The sequence below is a fragment of the Haliotis rubra genome, unplaced genomic scaffold (genome assembly GCF_003918875.1).
Source record: "Haliotis rubra isolate DU_JTF1 unplaced genomic scaffold, ASM391887v1 Scf12, whole genome shotgun sequence".
In the NCBI taxonomy this organism is placed as follows: domain Eukaryota; kingdom Metazoa; phylum Mollusca; class Gastropoda; order Lepetellida; family Haliotidae; genus Haliotis; species Haliotis rubra.
Window position 1 is genome coordinate 3,429,427 of NW_025765114.1, and position 18,635 is coordinate 3,448,061.

At 38.3% G+C, this 18,635-nt stretch overlaps 1 protein-coding gene across 2 annotated transcripts in view; it reads right to left on the reverse strand.

The window, feature by feature from the left end:
- The window catches only part of LOC124262648 (phosphoethanolamine N-methyltransferase 3-like), a 29,133-nt gene extending 24,154 nt beyond the window's left edge, over positions 1–4,979 (reverse strand). Inside the window, exon 1 of one of the 2 annotated variants that reach the window (XM_046697160.1) lies at positions 4,835–4,979. In XM_046697160.1, the coding sequence (XP_046553116.1) occupies positions 4,835–4,850 (16 nt within the window). In that variant the 5' untranslated portion in view covers positions 4,851–4,979. Of the gene's footprint in view, positions 1–597; positions 696–4,834 lie in introns of those variants that run through there. The other variant, XM_046697169.1, reaches the window with a different exon arrangement.
- Positions 4,980–18,635: the final 13,656 nt, after the last annotated feature.

The window sequence follows — 18,635 nt, forward strand, 5'->3', positions numbered from 1 at the left end:
TAGGGTAACACATAGACTAAAGTTTAGTCCTTAAATACATATAAATTTGATAGTAGCAAATAAACCCATTTAAATTGAAAAGGAGTCCCAGTGAGACCAGAGATTCTAGAGGAGGAAATCTAGACTTGCTTTATTTAGAGCTTTAGCATTGCAGGGAGGGCTAAGCATTGGGGAAAATAATATGGTTCAGGGACCGTGAGACAGACTAGGTAACACAGTGTGGAGCAATTTTCTATGACCTATGGATACAGATACAGCTGTATTTATAACCTAAACCATATCACATTTTATGGTTCCTGCCTGCATAACACAGCTTTAGACCCAGTCACTGACAGATGCACTCCCTAATTTTAGATAGTATCATGATGATCATCCCAAAATATAATAAAATCACAACTCTAGTAATCATTTCAACGTTGCGAATATAACCAGGTCTTCGTCCTGCTGATCTTAATAACACTGACCTAGTCTATATTTACAGTTACACCGGGGGCGTGAGAGGTCATAGGTCGAACTCAACAGTCAACATAAGCCCTGCCCATGTACCTACATGAGCCCACTCTTCAACGATAATGTGTAATGCGAGGGTCAACTTACCCTAAGCGACCCAGCAGTCGGTTGCAGCGCCGACACGAACCTCCGTATGATTATATAGGTGCTATCTATTATATGGTCTCTGGTGCTATCTATGTAGGTCAGAAACTCTGGGCTGTGTAGAAATACTGGAGTTATCTCCCTTTGACAAAAGATTGGAAAATTCCGCTCATCAGCTGTTGAGTGTGGAATATCTTGACATTCCACTTGTGATAGACACAACCATAGTTTTACTGGATGGTAACACGTTAGTAGTTAGTGAGTGAGTGAGTTTAGTTTTACGCCGCATTCAGCAACATTCCAGCTATATGGCGGCGGTCTGTAAATTATCGAGTCTAGACCAGACAATCCAGTGATCAACAGCAGGAGCATGAATCGATGACATGTGTCAACTAAGTCAGCGAGCCTGACCACCTGATCCCGTTAGTCGCCTCTTACGACAAGCATGGGTTACTGAAGATCAATATTCTAACCCGGACCTTCACGGGTCACGTTAGTAATTATAGTTTGGATTCAAGATGTGAGTTATAACAATGGTCCCACTAAATGTGTATGAAATATAAAAATACTCGCCTATTTAAGTTTAACATTCTTTTTCAGAATATACTCATGGCAATAATGGTTGTCACCCCCTTCAAATTTTTTAATTGGAGAGGGGGTGTGGGGTGGGGGTGTGAGGTGCGTGTGGGGTTGGGGTGCGGACGGGGATGGCAACCATTATTGGCATAAGTATATTTGAATTTAAAATCAAACCGATTCTACTGTTCGGTGCGGAAATTTGGGGATTTAAACACTTTGATTCCATATAAAAAGTACACCTATTTGCCTGCAAGAAATTTATCGGGGTAAAGATGAGCACATCAAATGTTACGCTATATGGGGAATGTGGCAGATGCCCGCTCATCATATCTTCACAAATCAGAGCGATTAAATATTGGATAAGGTTATTAAGTATGCCATCCTACCATTTACCGAAAAAATGCTATATGATGTTACTATATGACAAAGAAGGTAAAAAGAATTGGATAACAGATGGCAAACACCAACTTATTAAAACTGGATTTAACTGTTAATAGTATGAACAAAAGGTTGAATTTTCGTCATAGTTTCTGAATACATTCACGCAAAACTTACAAGATATTAACCAATAAAAATGGTTGGAAACAATTTCAGTATCTACAAAATATCAGTATTACTCAATCTTTAAAACTCACATTTATACTAAACGTTATTTATCATGTGTTAATGTTAAGAAATTTAGAATATCTTCAGCTCGTTTCCGTTGTTCATCTCATGATCTATTAATAGAAAAAGGTAGGTTTAAGAGAAGATAGACTAAGTAGATGCTGTAACCATAATGTTATAGAAGACCAATATCATTTTCTTCTTGCATGTCCAGCATATATTACTATATGTAAAAAATATATTAAAGAATTCTATTTTGTCCATCCATCAATTGATAAATTTTCTTCTCTATTGAATTGTTCAAATGAAAGTGTAATGCAAAATTTTATTTATCAAGCCATGATGTTTAGAAAATGTATATATATATGAAATGTTCTATAGGCCTGTGGCCTCCTCAGTACTGAAATATAGATTAAAGGAACTTCTTCAATTCGAATGCATTGGGGCACTCCAAAAGTGGTTCAAGATACGGATGAGTCGATATCAGGGCATATTGCAGACGAAGATTCAGACGGTACACAACCAACATCGTCTATGACGATATAGTGGTTAACGACTGAGTTCGGGTTAACGATTTTCGCTGTAACTGGCTTTGTGAACTTGTCCAAGTCTGCCCGTCATCCTGCTGCTCAGGGGCTGATTAACATGACTTTTCAACACAATAACTACAAAATGACCGTCTCTGACATGCTTCTGGCAGTCTCTGTAGTCTTGTGAGTGAGTGAGTGAGTTTAGTTTTACGCCGCCTTTAGCATTATTCCAGCAATATCACGGCGGGGGACACCAGAAATGGGCTTCACACATTGTACCCATGAGGGGAATCGAACCCGGGTCTTCGGCGTTACGAGCGAACGCTATCCCACTGCCCCCTGTAGTCTTGTAGATCGAGCGTTCCCCCCTGGGAGCAGAAGGTCGGTCGGTGTTCCGAAGTCATACCAAAGGACGGTAACATACGATATAGCACTGTAACCCTGCCTGGAGCATATGAGATGAGTGAGTGAGCGCCGCTTTTAACAGTATTGAGGATAAATCACAACCTATCAGCTTAATGTGGCAGGGAAGCCCGAAGTGATGCGTATGTCTTACGTTAACCACTGCAGGGGTTGGTGCAGACAAACCAATAAACAACCGGGATTTGAACCAATAATCACAGGTGTCATTGGTGCTTCTTAGACGACTGTCCAGGAGATGAAACAAGGAATGGTCGGCCTGGAATCAGTAGGTCATATTGTAACAGAGTGGGGTCGTCCATGTGAGACTGTGTCCTCGGTGGGCTAGCACTATGAAACCGGCCTTTGTCGGTACTTGTACCAGGGACCACACAGAGACACGAGTGTACCATCACGCGTGCACATGCACGCTCGCATACAAACACGTGCTTTTCATGTCACTACACCAAACGCTCTAATCTTGAACGCTACGTCATTCCACCTAACACCAGCCCATCTTTGAGGGAGTTACAGACCTCCATTTTCCGTTATCAGTCTATAGACGTAACGTATCTGTGTTAGCTATACGAAAGACTGACAATATGTTCAGTTCAACATCGATAACCCCCTTAGAAGAATAACATCTAGCCTCGGAAATGAAAGTAGTTTACGCAAACAAGGTTATAAGTAAAAGGAGCCGAGGATTTTATTCATTTCAAGAAACTGGAGTAATGTTGACTTACCAACTATTATAGAATTGCATGGGGTGTATATGTTGAACATGTTTCTTTCAGCTTTAGGTTGGCCACGTCAGGGAGTGAGTAACGTCATTTAGTTAATTACACCTCAGCTTTCGTTTGCCAAGTCAGGGAGTGGGTGACGTAATATACTCAACTACATCAACTTCAGTTTGTCACGACAGTGAGTAACGTCATATATTATATTACACCAGCTTCAGTTTGCCATGTCAGCTAGTAACGTAATATACTCAATTACACCAGCTTCAGTTTGCCGCCCCAGGTAGTAACGTCATATACTCAATTACATCAGCTTCAGTTTGCCACGCCAGGTAGTAACGTTATATACTCATTGGTAGTAACGTCATACACTCAATGGTAGTAACGTCATATACTCAGATCAGTTTCAGTTTGTCAAGACAGCTAGTAACGTCAGATATTTAATTACACCTGCTTCAGTTTATCACGTCAGTGAGTAACGTCAGATATTTAATAACATCAGCTTCAATTTGTCACGACAGCTAGTAACGTCACATACTCAATGGTAGTAACGTCATATACTCAATTACGCCAGCTTCAGTTTGCCGCCCCAGGTAGTAACGTCATATACTCAATTACATCAACGTCAGTTTGTCACGACAGCTAGTAACGTCAGATATTTAATTACATCAGCTTCAGTTTGTCACGACTGCTAGTAACGTCACATACTCAATGGTAGTAACGTCATATACCCAATTACGCCAGCTTTAGTTTGCCGCCCCGGGTAGCAACTTCATATACTCAATTACATCAACGTCAGTTTATCACGTCAGTGAGTAACGTCAGATATTTAATTACACCAGCTTCAGTTTGCCGCCCCAGGTAGTAACGTCATATATTCAATGGCAGTAACGTCATATACTCAATTACATCAGCTTCAGTGTGCCACGCCAGGTAGTAACGTCATATACTCAATGGTAGTAACGTCGTATACCCAATGGTAGTAACGTCATATACTCAATAACATCAGTTTCAGTTTGCCACGTCAGATGGTTAATCACGTTGCCGAAAATAAACAAGTGAGTATTGATTTCGATTATTTTCGGTTTGTTTTGCTAGACTTTGCTTCTATGTGAAATAAATACCTAATATTGTATCACATTAATAACATCGATAACGTGTGTAGTCTCTCTGAAAAAGATATGATTAGACAAGCCGTGGTGCAAACAAGGATGCTTCCCTGTGCGCCATAAACTGCCGTGTCATCATGTATTTCATCACACTGGTGACTTTCTCTCAGTCCCTCTGCGTTGTCAATCCCACAGCTCATTTGTCGATATTACATCAAAGGAGAGTTGATACCAAATGTGACTATATTTCATCAATATAAATCAATAAAACTGTACGTACCAACTTTACTTGACATGTTTTCTGTTTCTTTATAACAAAATCTCTCGACACCAAATAAATTCACTAAAACGTTTCACTCAAAGTGTTGTTTTAGTGATATTCTGAAGCTGAAGCGGGCCTTTTATGCAACTTAGACGTGTGTGTGTGTCAGACGATACGAAAGGTGAAGGTTAGACTATCTCCATATGTCAGGGGAAGTTTCCGACCATGCCCTGCCGGTGGGGATATGTGGTTGCGTTTGTGCGATATGACCAGATTATATGCAAAGACATTTTGTATGATGTTAAAAAAAAGTTTCCCATTCTTTTCTAATGCTTACCAAATGTCTTACTAATAGTTTTATAGCGTTTGGATACAGTACTCTTCTTAGCTGAGTTTATTAATAAACAATGAACTACATTCCAATGGTATAATTGAACGTCCATTGTTAAGTATGATCTTACCAATCACCTAGACACCTACAGGACACATACACAACACATATAGGACGCAAGCATATGCCCTAAACCACTTTCTATGGATATAGCGACTTGCACATGCAAATAATTGACATTATATAGTATGACCAGAAATTATTGAGAATTTTAGGAATATGTTTAATTGGATTTCTAGTATAAACAACCTTGACCAGCTATCAAATGCGTGGTTTCATTCAAGAGAGACAACTCTATTAATCCTTTTTCATTAGTTTGTGAAGAGTTATCCCCCTTTGCAACTTTCTAGCAGACGACATTTTCAGTGATCCTCAGTATGGATGATTTAGAGAAGAGGAAGTTGATTTGAGAGTATTATAACAAGGACATCAGATCAGCTAAAGTGATTTCAAGTAGAACAGGCATCCCTTTGTCCACTGTTTATCGTGTTTTGAAAAATATTGCAAATGGATATGGCATTGAGCACCAGGGGGGCGCAGGTAGGCCCAGAAAAGTGACTGTCGGTGACAGGAGGCGGCTTGGTATTCTTGTTTCTAAAAACAAACGAAGGAGTTTAGAAAACTTAAGGCTGGATATGATTGATAGAGGAACTGTGGCTGTCTGTAAGGAGACAATTAGAACTGAGCTGCATGCAATGGGTTGGCAGAAAAGTCGAAGAATTCCATCACCGATCATGAAACCTGAACAAAAGGAGCGAAGGTTGAACTGGTGCTTACAGCATAGAAAATTTAACTGGGACAATGTGATTTTCTCAGATGAAAGTTCTGTGTGGCTGTTTCCTAATACACTAAAATTCTGGACAAAAAAACCCTGAAAAACCTTTATATCAGCGCCCAAAGTACAGTCCGAAATTTAACGTGTGGGGTGGCATATCTGTGTTAGGGGCAACGTCCCTCTGTGTATTTGAAGGGAATATGAACAGTGAGCGGTACACAGATATTCTCGAGGGACATTAACTTCCATCTGCTCACGTGTTCTATGGAAATTTTGGGATTTTCCAGCAGGACAACTATCCAAAACATCGTTCAAAGCATTCACAGGCCTGGTTTCGGACCCAGAATATGACATTATTAGATTGGCCAAGGTCCCAGATAGCATTCAGACATTGGCCCAACGTTGGCAATGGGTTTGCCAACATTGCCAACGTTGGGCCAACATCCGAATGCTATCTGGGCTATAGCCCTGACCTAAATCCAATAGAAAATGTTTGGGGACTTATGAAGGAAAGTGTCAATAAGAAAAATCTGACAAATATTGCTGAAATGAAAGAAGAGGTGGTCCGATATTGGGACAGCATGGACCACGGCTTTCTAACTTTTTGATCAGTAGTATGCCCCGCCGCATTGAAGCCTGCATTGCTGCCCATGCATGGTGACTTGAAAAAAACAACTTTTCACCTGTCTTTGAATCTGGAGTTATGTTCTGCTAATATTCACATTTAATACGTGAGTAATGAGTGAAAAAAATATAAAAATTACAATCTTTAAATTCTCAATAATTTCTGGTTGTACTGTAACTTGCAGGTGGATTTCCATATTGACAATTTGAAGAAAACTGTGTCATTTGTAATAGAATGTATCGGACGTTAAAGGACGTAATAATGACATTTCAACTGCCTGATTTTTTTTCCACACTGTTAAGAAAGTTTGTAAAACATTCAGTTGTGTATATTTCAAACAAAAACGAAGATTTTACAACTTTAAAGAAATAGTGTTACCAATAGTTTGACCCTTCATTAATGACGCCGAGTATACATTCCAATGGCATAATTGAACGTCCAATGTTAAGCATGATCTTACCAATCACCTAGACACCTACATGACACATACACGACACATATAGGACACAAGCATATACCCTGAACCACTTTCTATGGATATAGCGACTTACACGTGCAAATAATTGACATTATAACTGACAGGTGGATTTCCATATTGACAATTTGAAGAAAAAAATGTGCAATTTGTAATAGAATGTATCGGACGTTAAGGACGTAATAATGCCATTTCAACTGCCTGATGTGTTTTTCCACACTGTTAAGAAAGTTTGTAAAACATTCATTAATGACGCCGAGTATACATTCCAATGGTATCATTGAACGTCCATTGTTAAGTATGATTTTACCAATCACCTGGACACCCACATACACGACACATATAGGACACAAGCATATACCCTAAACCATGCGAATAATGCTTCACCAAATTAAAGTAAACGCCGACAGCATTATGATAGATTAGTAACCTTGTCCTCCGAGTGGAAAATCATGAGTCAGCAGTGTGATTTTAAACATCGAATTGTTCAGTATCTCCCAAACGCACACAGCCAGTCATTGATTGTACAGACCCCAACCTTCCGATAATACATCGTGCGAGGCTTTCCATAGACATATATAATTTTCCTCACGAATAAAGATCTAGATCATGAACTCTTAAAGAAGTTTTTCACTCTAATTGAGTTGAAATTTCATTCATAGGCGTGGAACGTGGCGTATACTTCAAAGTTTCATTCACTTGATAATACCTGCAATGACCCGTCACACCTGTTCCAGGCAATGTAGTCTCTGTTCTTGACGTTTCTCGCCCAGCACTTCTTCTCTTTCCATGTCTCCTCTTGCTAGTAATGTTTGCCTAACCATTGTAGATCCGGCTATGACTGATCTCCAACCCATGCTTGTCGCCAGAAGCTACTAACGGGACTGAATGGTTGACACATGTCATTATATCCCAGTTGCGGTTCTCACTGGATTGTCTGGTCCAGACTGGATTATTTACAGACCGCCTTCATATAGCAGGAATACTTAAATGACATTTTAAGGGTAACTATTCGTGTGACGTCGTGCATTATTTCCCAAAAACTAATGCTGGACTATGCTCTTGATCGTCTGCGTTGTTTCTGGATGATAGCAACAGGATACACATCTATTTAGGCAATAATGCACACGCTACGTCCACTGTGGGGTTGAACAAGTGTCAGGTTTTGTATTTGGTTGAGTATATGAATGTCAAGATATTTAGAAGCCCCCTTTGGTGTTCAAGTTCATTTCGAGTGAACGGTTGTCCAATGCAAGTTTGTATACCGGACCCTCCATCGTCAAGGTTAGTGTCGTTAGTGAATGTTATGTCGTGATTCCCAGCAAGACCCGGGCTGGAATTGGTCTTCAGGAACCCATGCTTGTCGTGAACGGTGACTAACGGATCTGTTGGTCAGGCGCGCTGACTTGGTTGACACATGTCATATTATCCCGATTGTGTAGATCGTTGCCCATGCTGTTGATCACTGGATTGTCTGGTCCAGACTCATTTATTTACAGACCACCACCATATAGCTGGATTTTCCTGACCGCTGCGTGAAACAACAACACAACAAACCCAGCAAAGCGTGAACAACTTTGCCCTTAACTTGTTTGAGTGGCATTTTAGTTGAGACGTACAATATAGAACAATTTGTTTATGGATGACAACTTCTTTATATCGAGAGTGCGACGTTTCGATACAGATTCTTGTACCGTTGTCAAGCAAGAGTCCTTGTTATGTTATTGATCGAAACAGCAAAAAGCAACGACTGATCGCTGAAATTTTACAGGAAAATGTTTTACATGTATTTGCACGTTTTAATGTCATTTGTGTACACCTTTCTTGTTTTTAAGGTGTCAAAATCATACATGATTCCTCATTTGGCGATAACTGAACGCATACGAGCAGCTGGTGGTGTCATTGCACGTCTTTATTGGGGGAATTTTGGATACTGACACTTTAATTAAAAATGAATATTAACTTAGTCACAGTGTGAATGCGATACATGAAGATCCTGGTTAGAATTGATCTTCACTAACCCATGCTTGTCGTAAGAGGCGACTAACATGATTGGGTGGTCAGGCTCGCTGACTTCGTTGACGTCGTATCCAAATTGCGTAGATCGATGCTCATGTTGTTGATCACTGGATTGTCCGGTCCAGACTCGATTATGTACAGTCCGATACCAAATAGTTGGATTGTTGCTGAGTGCGGCGTAAAACTAAACTCACTCAGTGTGAATAGCGCCAACTCCAGTCACGCACGCATCTGTTCAATACAGGCGTCAGTTAACGTTGGTGGCCACTACAGCATTGTTATTGGATTATTTCTCAGAGGCGAAACGAAAAACCACTCACAAGCAAGCTACAAAGCTTGTTATACACTACTCAGACAGGAACTCTCACAATCAGAAGCATGTGTGTTTCTCTACCCACCAGTCATGATAGACTAGCTATAGTCAGATACTGGTGACTTTAACTTGTTTTATACAACGTTTGTATACAGCGTTTGCATGTGCTGTGGTAGACTTGCACAGGTTTCTAAGGTAATATATAATAGTTTAAATGATAATTTCTGCAAAACATAGATATACCGCTCACATACTGGCGTACTTAACTTATCTAGCCTTCCCTCTTTAATGGATAGAATTACTATACATGTATGGGCTTAGCCTTCACTACAGCCTTGGACGAAGGATAGGGCTGTCGCAACCAACATTTGTATCCCTATCCTCCGGGCAAGTTACAGTCTATATCCTGGTTGCTGGTAAAGGGTGTTGTGTAACCAGATGACTTGCAAAATAGCCTATTTTAAGTTCACACCGGCAGTGAACTGCAGATATACATTTCATTGTGTCTGTGTTTATAGATATAGGTCGTGGGTTTATGTAATTAACCGATTCTGTATACCCCATGTGGGCTTTCCGACATGGGAGTGGCTATTAATTCGGAACATTTGAAACAGACAGTCTGAGACCCATACGTCGATTCAAAGTACACTATAAGTATTCTGTACGTACAGCAATCTATTGCGATAAGACGCAAGCTTTTTCATGTCACGACAGTTTCAATGGATTTTCTTCTTTGGCTGAGAGTAATGTACAGTTGAAAGGACTACCATGAATACTTCGAGTTATCCGAGGTTTGGCACAACCGCAAAATGGTGACTAAATAAGGAAAACGCAGGGAGAAAGTTATTATTTCGAGACAACCCTAATTTCGGCACAACCATATATAACTGTAGCTATAGCATGACAAGTTAATGTATCGTGTGTCTTTCTATGTGGACCTATGGCATTGAATTGTAATGAAATATCTAGTTCTTCGGGGGAAGCTCTATACAAATGGTGTTTTTTTTAAATGTATCTTTTTCCAAAATGGAAGCTGAAATCGCCTAAAGGAAATGTAGTTAAATAAATGTTACAAGTTTGATTTTATTAATATTCATGACAAAGTGTGCACAAATACGGCAATGCTCACCTCAAGCAAAAACACAACGCCCATGCTATGGTCATCACTGATCCCAGATCGGCCCCGACCGCGTGGCTGAACTTGGCCAGGCGCAGTACGAGGAGTAGGGGAGACGTAATCGAATATCAACCGATAGACGTCGTGTGAAAAAATGTTTGTCAATGTGTCGAGAACCATTTTGTTGTGTGGTATGATAACTGTCGAAAGTGTTTGGCTGTTCATACATTGATTGTATTGATAATACCACATCATTCTGTTGTGTAGCATGATAACTGTTGAACGTATTCCACTGTTTGTATATTGATTGTATTGATAATACCACATCGTTCTGTTGTGTAGTATAATAACTGTTGAACGTATTCCGCTGTTTCTATATTCATTGTATTGATAATACCACACCCTTCTGTTGTGTAGTATGACAACTGTTGAACGTATTCCACTGTTTGTATATTGATTGTATTGATAATACCACACCCTTCTGTTGTGTAGTATGACAACTGTTGAACGTATTCCGCTGTTTGTATATTGATTGTATTGATACTACCACACCGTTCTGTTGTGTAGTATGACAACTGTTGAACGTATTCCGCTGTTTGTATATTGATTGTATTGATAATACCACACCGTTCTGTTGTGTAGCATGTTAACTGTTGAACGTATTCCACTGTTTCTATATTGATTGTATTGATAATACCACACCCTTCTGTTGTGTAGTATGACAACTGTTGAACGTATTCCGCTGTTTGTATATTGATTGTATTGATAATACCACACCGTTCTGTTGTGTAGTATGACAACTGTTGAACGTATTCCGCTGTTTGTATATTGATTGTATTGATAATGCCACACCGTTCTGTTGTGTAGTATGACAACTGTTGAACGCATTCCGCTGTTTGTATATTGATTGTATTGATAATACCACACCGTTCTGTTTTGTAGTATGACAACTGTTGAACGTATTCCGCTGTTTGTATATTGATTGTATTCATAATACCACACCCTTCTGTTGTGTAGTATGACAACTGTTGAACGTATTCCACTGTTTCTATATTGATTGTATTGATAATACCACACCCTTCTGTTGTGTAGTATGACAACTGTTGAACGTATTCCGCTGTTTGTATATTGATTGTATTGATAATACCACACCCTTCTGTTGTGTAGTATGACAACTGTTGAACGTATTCCGCTGTTTGTATATTGATTGTATTGATAATGCCACACCGTTCTGTTGTGTAGTATGACAACTCTTGAACGTGTTCCCCTGTTTCTATATTGATTGTATTGATAATACCACACCGTTCTGTTTTGTAGTATGATAACTGTTGAACGTATTCGGCTGTTTGTATATTGATTGTATTGATCATACCACACCGTTCTGTGGTGTAGCATGTTAACTGTTGAACGTATTCCACTGTTTCTATATTGATTGTATTGATAATACCACACCGTTCTGTTGTGTAGTATGATAACTGTTGAACGCATTCCGCTGTTTGTATATTGATTGTATTGATAATACCACACCGTTCTGTTGTGTAGTATGACAACTGTTGAACGTATTCCGCTGTTTGTATATTGATTGTATTGATCATACCACACCGTTCTGTTGTGTAGCATGTTAACTGTTGAACGTATTCCACTGTTTCTATATTGATTGTATTGATAATACCACACCCTTCTGTTGTGTAGTATGATAACTGTTGAACGCATTCCGCTGTTTGTATATTGATTGTATTGATAATACCACACCGTTCTGTTGTGTAGTATGACAACTGTTGAACGTATTCCGCTGTTTCTATATTCATTGTATTGATAATACCACACCGTTCTGTTTTGTAGCATGACAACTGTTGAACGTATTCCGCTGTTTGTATATTGATTGTATTGATAATACCACACCGTTCTGTTTTGTAGTATGATAACTGTTGAACGTATCCCGCTGTTTGTATATTGATTGTATTGATCATACCACACCGTTCTGTTTTGTAGTATGATAACTGTTGAACGTATTCCGCTGTTTCTATATTGCTTGTATTGATAATACCACACCGTTCTGTTGTGTAGTATGACAACTGTTGAACGTATTCGGCTGTTTGTATATTGATTGTATTGATAATACCACACCCTTCTGTTGTGTAGTATGACAACTGTTGAACGTATTCCACTGTTTGTATATTGATTGTATTGATAATACCACACCCTTCTGTTGTGTAGTATGACAACTGTTGAACGTATTCCGCTGTTTGTATATTGATCGTATTGATAATACCACACCCTTCTGTTTTGTAGTATGATAACTGTTGAACGTATCCCGCTGTTTGTATATTGATTGTATTGATCATACCACACCGTTCTGTTGTGTAGCATGTTAACTGTTGAACGTATTCCACTGTTTCTATATTGATTGTATTGATACTACCACACCGTTCTGTTGTGTAGTATGATAACTGTTGAACGTATTCCGCTGTTTCCATATTGATTGTATTGATAATACCACACCGTTCTGTTGTGTAGTATGACAACTGTTGAACGTATTCCGCTGTTTCTATATTGATTGTATTGATAATACCACACCCTTCTGCTGTGTAGTATGACAACTGTTGAACGTATTCCGCTGTTTCTATATTGATTGTATTGATAATACAACACCGTTCTGTTGTGTAGTATGTCAACTGTTGAACGTATTCCACTGTTTCTATATTGATTGTATTGATAATACCACACCGTTCTGTTGTGTAGTATGACAACTGTTGAACGTATTCCGCTGTTTGTATTTTGATTGTATTGATAATACCACACCGTTCTGTTTTGTAGTATGATAACTGTTGAACGTATCCCGCTGTTTGTATATTGATTGTATTGATCATACCACACCGTTCTGTTGTGTAGCATGATAACTGTTGAACGTATTATAATAATACCATTAATCCGTAAATCTAATGACTGAAACTTTGTAAACATAATACATATAAAGGACAATAAAAGAACGATATACAGGTTATTGTTGCTCTTCAAGTGTAAATACACGGTCACATCATCGACTGGTCATATGTATTTATCAACCCCGCAGAGAAAAGGTTCCAAGCAGTCTATGCTAGTGGTAAGGAACTACCAAATGGGAAGGGTTGGCTGGCATGCTGTCGGTGTGGATTTAGCGCAATATAAATGGACTAATTATTATTATTATTATCATCAGATCAAATATCATCATCAGACCAAATATCATCATCAGATCAAATATCACCATCAGACCAAGCATCATCATCAGGCTAAAGATCATCATCAGGCTAAACATCATCATCAGATCAAATATCATCATCAGACCAAATATCATCATCATAAGATCAAATATCATCATCAGACCAAATATCATCATCAGACCAAATATCATCATCAGACCAAATATCATCATCAGACCAAATATCATCATAAGATCAAATATCATCATCAGACCATATTATCATCATAAGGCCAAATATCATCATCAGGTCAAGTATCATCATCAGGCCCAATATTATCATAAGGCCAAATATCATCATCAGGCTAAATATCACCATCAGACCAAATATCATCATAAGACCAAATATCATCATCAGGCCCAATATCATCATAAGGCCAGATATCATCATCAGACCAAGTATCATCATCAGACCAAATATCATCATCAGACCAAATATCATCATCAGACCAAATATCATCATCAGGCTAAATATCATCATAAGATCAAATATCATCATCAGACCATATTATCATCATAAGGCCAAATATCATCATCAGGTCAAGTATCATCATCAGGCCCAATATTATCATAAGGCAAAATATCATCATCAGGCTAAATATCACCATCAGACCAAATATCATCATAAGACCAAATAACATCATCAGGCCCAATATCATCATAAGGCCAGATATCATCATCAGACCAAGTATCATCATCAGACCAAATATCATCATCAGACCAAGTATCATCATCAGATCTAACATCATCATCAGACCAAGTATCATCATCAGATCAAATATCTTCATCAGACCAAGTATCATCATCATAAGATCAAATATCATCATCAGACCAAGTATCATCATCAGATCAAATATCATCATCAGACCAAGTACAATCATCAGATCAAATATCATCATCAGACCAAGCATCATCATCAGATCAAACATCATCATCAGACCAAGTATCATCATCAGATCAAATATCATAATCAGACCAAGTATCATCATCAGATCAAATATCATCATCAGACCAAGTACAATCATCAGATCAAATATCATCATCAGACCAAGCATCATCATCAGGCTAAATATCATCATCAGACCAAGTATCATCATCAGACCAAACATCAACATCAGGCCAAGTATCATCATCAGGCCCAATATCATCATAAGGCCAAATATCACCATCAGGCTAAATATCATCATAAGGCCAAATATCATCATCAGGTCAAGTATCATCATTGGGCTAAATATCATCATCAGGCCAAATATCATCATCAGGCTAAATATCATTATAAGGCCAAATATCATCATCAGGTCAAGTAACATCATCAGGTCAAGTATCATCATCAGGCCAAATATCATCATCAGACCAAATATCATCATCAGACCAAGTATCATCATCAGATCAAACATCATCATCAGACCAAGTATCATCATCAGATCAAACATCATCATCAGACCAAGTATCATCATCAGACCAAATATCATCATCAGACCAAGTATCATCATCAGACCAGATATCATCATCAGACCAAGTATCATCATCAGATCAAACATCATCATCAGACCAAGTATCATCATCATATCAAATATCATCATCAGACCAAGTATCATCATCATAAGATCAAATATCATCATCAGACCAAGTATCATCATCATAAGATCAAATATCACCATCAGACCAAGTATCATCATCAGATCAAACATCATCATCAGACCAAGTATCATCATCAGATCAAATATCATCATCAGACCAAATATCATCATCATAAGATCAAATATCATCATCAGACCAAGTATCATCATCAGACCAAATATCATCATCAGACCAAATATCATCATAAGGCCAAATATCATCATAAGGCCAGATATCATCATCATAAGATCAAATATCATCTTCAGACCAAGTATCATCATCAGACCAAATATCATCATCAGACCAAATATCATCATCACACCAAGTATCATCTTCAGACCAAGTATCATCATCAGATCAAATATCATCATCAGGCCAAATATCCTCATCAGACGAAATATGATCATCAGATGAAGTATCATCATCAGACCAAGTATCATCATCAGACCAAATATCATCATCAGATCAAACATCATCACCAGGTCAAGCATCATCATCAGATCAAATATCATCATCAGACCAAATATCATCATCAGACCAAATATCATCATCAGACCAAGTATCATCATCAGATCAAATATCATCATCACACCAAGTATCATCATCAGACCAAGTATCATCATCAGACCAAATATCATCATCAGATCAAACATCATCATCAGACCAAATGTCATCATCAGACCAAATATCATCATCAGACCAAGTATCATCATTAGACCAAGTATCATCACCAGGCCAAGTATCATCATCAGATCAAATATCATCATAATACCAAATCTAATCGTCAGGCTATATGTCATCTTCAGGCTAAAAATATCATCATCAGAAAAAATATCATTATCGGACCAAGTATCCTCATCAGACCAAGTATCATCATCAGGCCAAATATCATCATCAGATCAAATATCATCATCAGGCCAAATATCATCATCAGGCTAAATATCATCATTAGATCAAATATCATCATCAGACCAAGTATCATCATCGGACCAAATATCATCATCAGGCCAAGTATCATCATCAGATCAAATATCATCATCAGATCAAATATCATCATCAGGCCAAGCATCATCATCAGATCAAATATCATCATCAGACCATGCTTGGCCTGATGATGATATACTGAACATCATTGAAAACGCACCACCTGTAAATTTTGAAATATGGTAATAGGATTGTTTTGAGAGTGAAAATGAACGTTGGAAATGTTGTTAATAACACAAAAGACAATAAATAATGCTGTACTGTAAAAACGGATTGCCCGAACACATCATGGAACACATCACATGACAACAACAAAATTCATGCACAACACACACGAAAAGCACAAATTGCATGCGTAAAACATGCTGAGTAGGGGTATAAATGAACGTCGGCAAAAAACCGTTCTCATTTTAGCTGTAGCTCCGCAAGTAAAGTTTATTTTGCAATGCCAAGATTGTCACCAGAGTAACGAGAACGGGCGTTGGGCATGTTGTAGGTTGCAGGTTGCAACATCAAGCAGGATTATTGCCAGACGATTTGGTTGCCATCATTCCACCATCATAAGACTTGCCAACAGGTACCAACAAACAGGAACCACCAGGGACCGTCACCGTCCTGGCCAGGCACGTGTTACGGTACCACCCACAGGGGCGTGTCACGCTTAGAAACAGCGTTAGAAAGACATATATAGGTACATAGACCCTACCCTAGTACCTTTTATATAGTACTAGAGTAGGGTCTATGTACCTAAATGTCTTTCTAACGCTGTTTCTAAGCGTGACACACCCCTGTGTTTTACGCATGCAATTTGTGCTTTTCGTGTGTGTTGTGCCTGAATTTTGTTGTTGTCATGTGATGTGTTCCATGATGTGTTCGGGCAATCCGTTTTTACTGTACAGCCTTATATTGTCTTTTCTGTTTTTAACAACATTTCCAACGTTCATTTTCACTCTCAAAACAATCCTATTACCATATTTCAAAATTTACAGGTGGAGCGTCTTCAGTGATGTTCAGTATATCATCATCAGGCTAAATATCATCATCAGGCTAAATATCATCATCAGGCTAAATATCATCATCAGACCAAATGTCATCAGGCTAAATATCATCATCAGACTAAGCATGGCCAAATATTTTCCAAATGTCCCAGTTGTGCCACTTATGTTTAACGATATCGTCTATCATTATAGTGCAACTATCAAGTAGAGCAGTTTTTGTAGATCTGACATCATAATTTTGTGTAAATCGTGTATATATACAAGCATTGTACCGCCGTTTGTGGTTTGGAGGACAAAATGTCTTGATAGATATCATCAGCATTAAAGGAATCACTGATAACAGCTAATCATCCTAAAAGACACCCTAACCATGCTTCTACAAAATATTAGCGATAAATAAATAAATAAATAAATAAATAAATAAAATGCACAGAAATATGAGATTTACAATAGAATGTTAACTAATGTATTTATCCTAATTAATTACGTTTGTAATGAAATGCCAATCGAATCTTAACCAAAGTAACAAAGGATTTTCAATAGCATATTGACTGCAATGTAAAATAGCCTAGCGTGACCATTTTCAGACAGTTTACATACTTTTAACTTCCATCTGTAACTGTACGAAAGGCTTCATTCGCCAGTGATCAAACATCACAAAGCGTACAAGCGTATCCCAGACCACCTGTGCACAGGCAAGCTGTGGAGTAGAATATCTCCCGATAGAAAACAGGTTCAATTAACTTCACCATATACATTTGATAACATTACTATGCATTTGAATTTTAATAACCAACTTCTGATATACGACAGATGCCACTTTGGTGTATTATATTTCGGTTCTATTGCGAAAAATGTTGGGTCTTTACATGCATGCAAGCATAAACATCGCCTTTGGTTGGTTGTATCAAATAAGATGAAAGTTAACTTGATAACGAAAAACACCAATCTGATAAAGGGCAAGTTTACCTTTTTGTCTAGCACTCATAAAAAGCGTTTATCAATTTGTTTCAAAGCCAAAACAACACAGATATCACAAGTAACTGATTTACTTTTGCCATTATTTCGTTTTTTATTTTGCACATTTACCGAAAGTTCTTTGATCACAATAAATGAGGATTGGGGAATTACAACGACTACTTGTACTGGTCCGGACCTTGTCGGGTGAACAGTACTAGCCCATTCAGATACCATGCTGCACTTTACATTGTTACCTCACTCACACAAAGATTACTGAATCTGTACCGCCCACTGTTCGTTA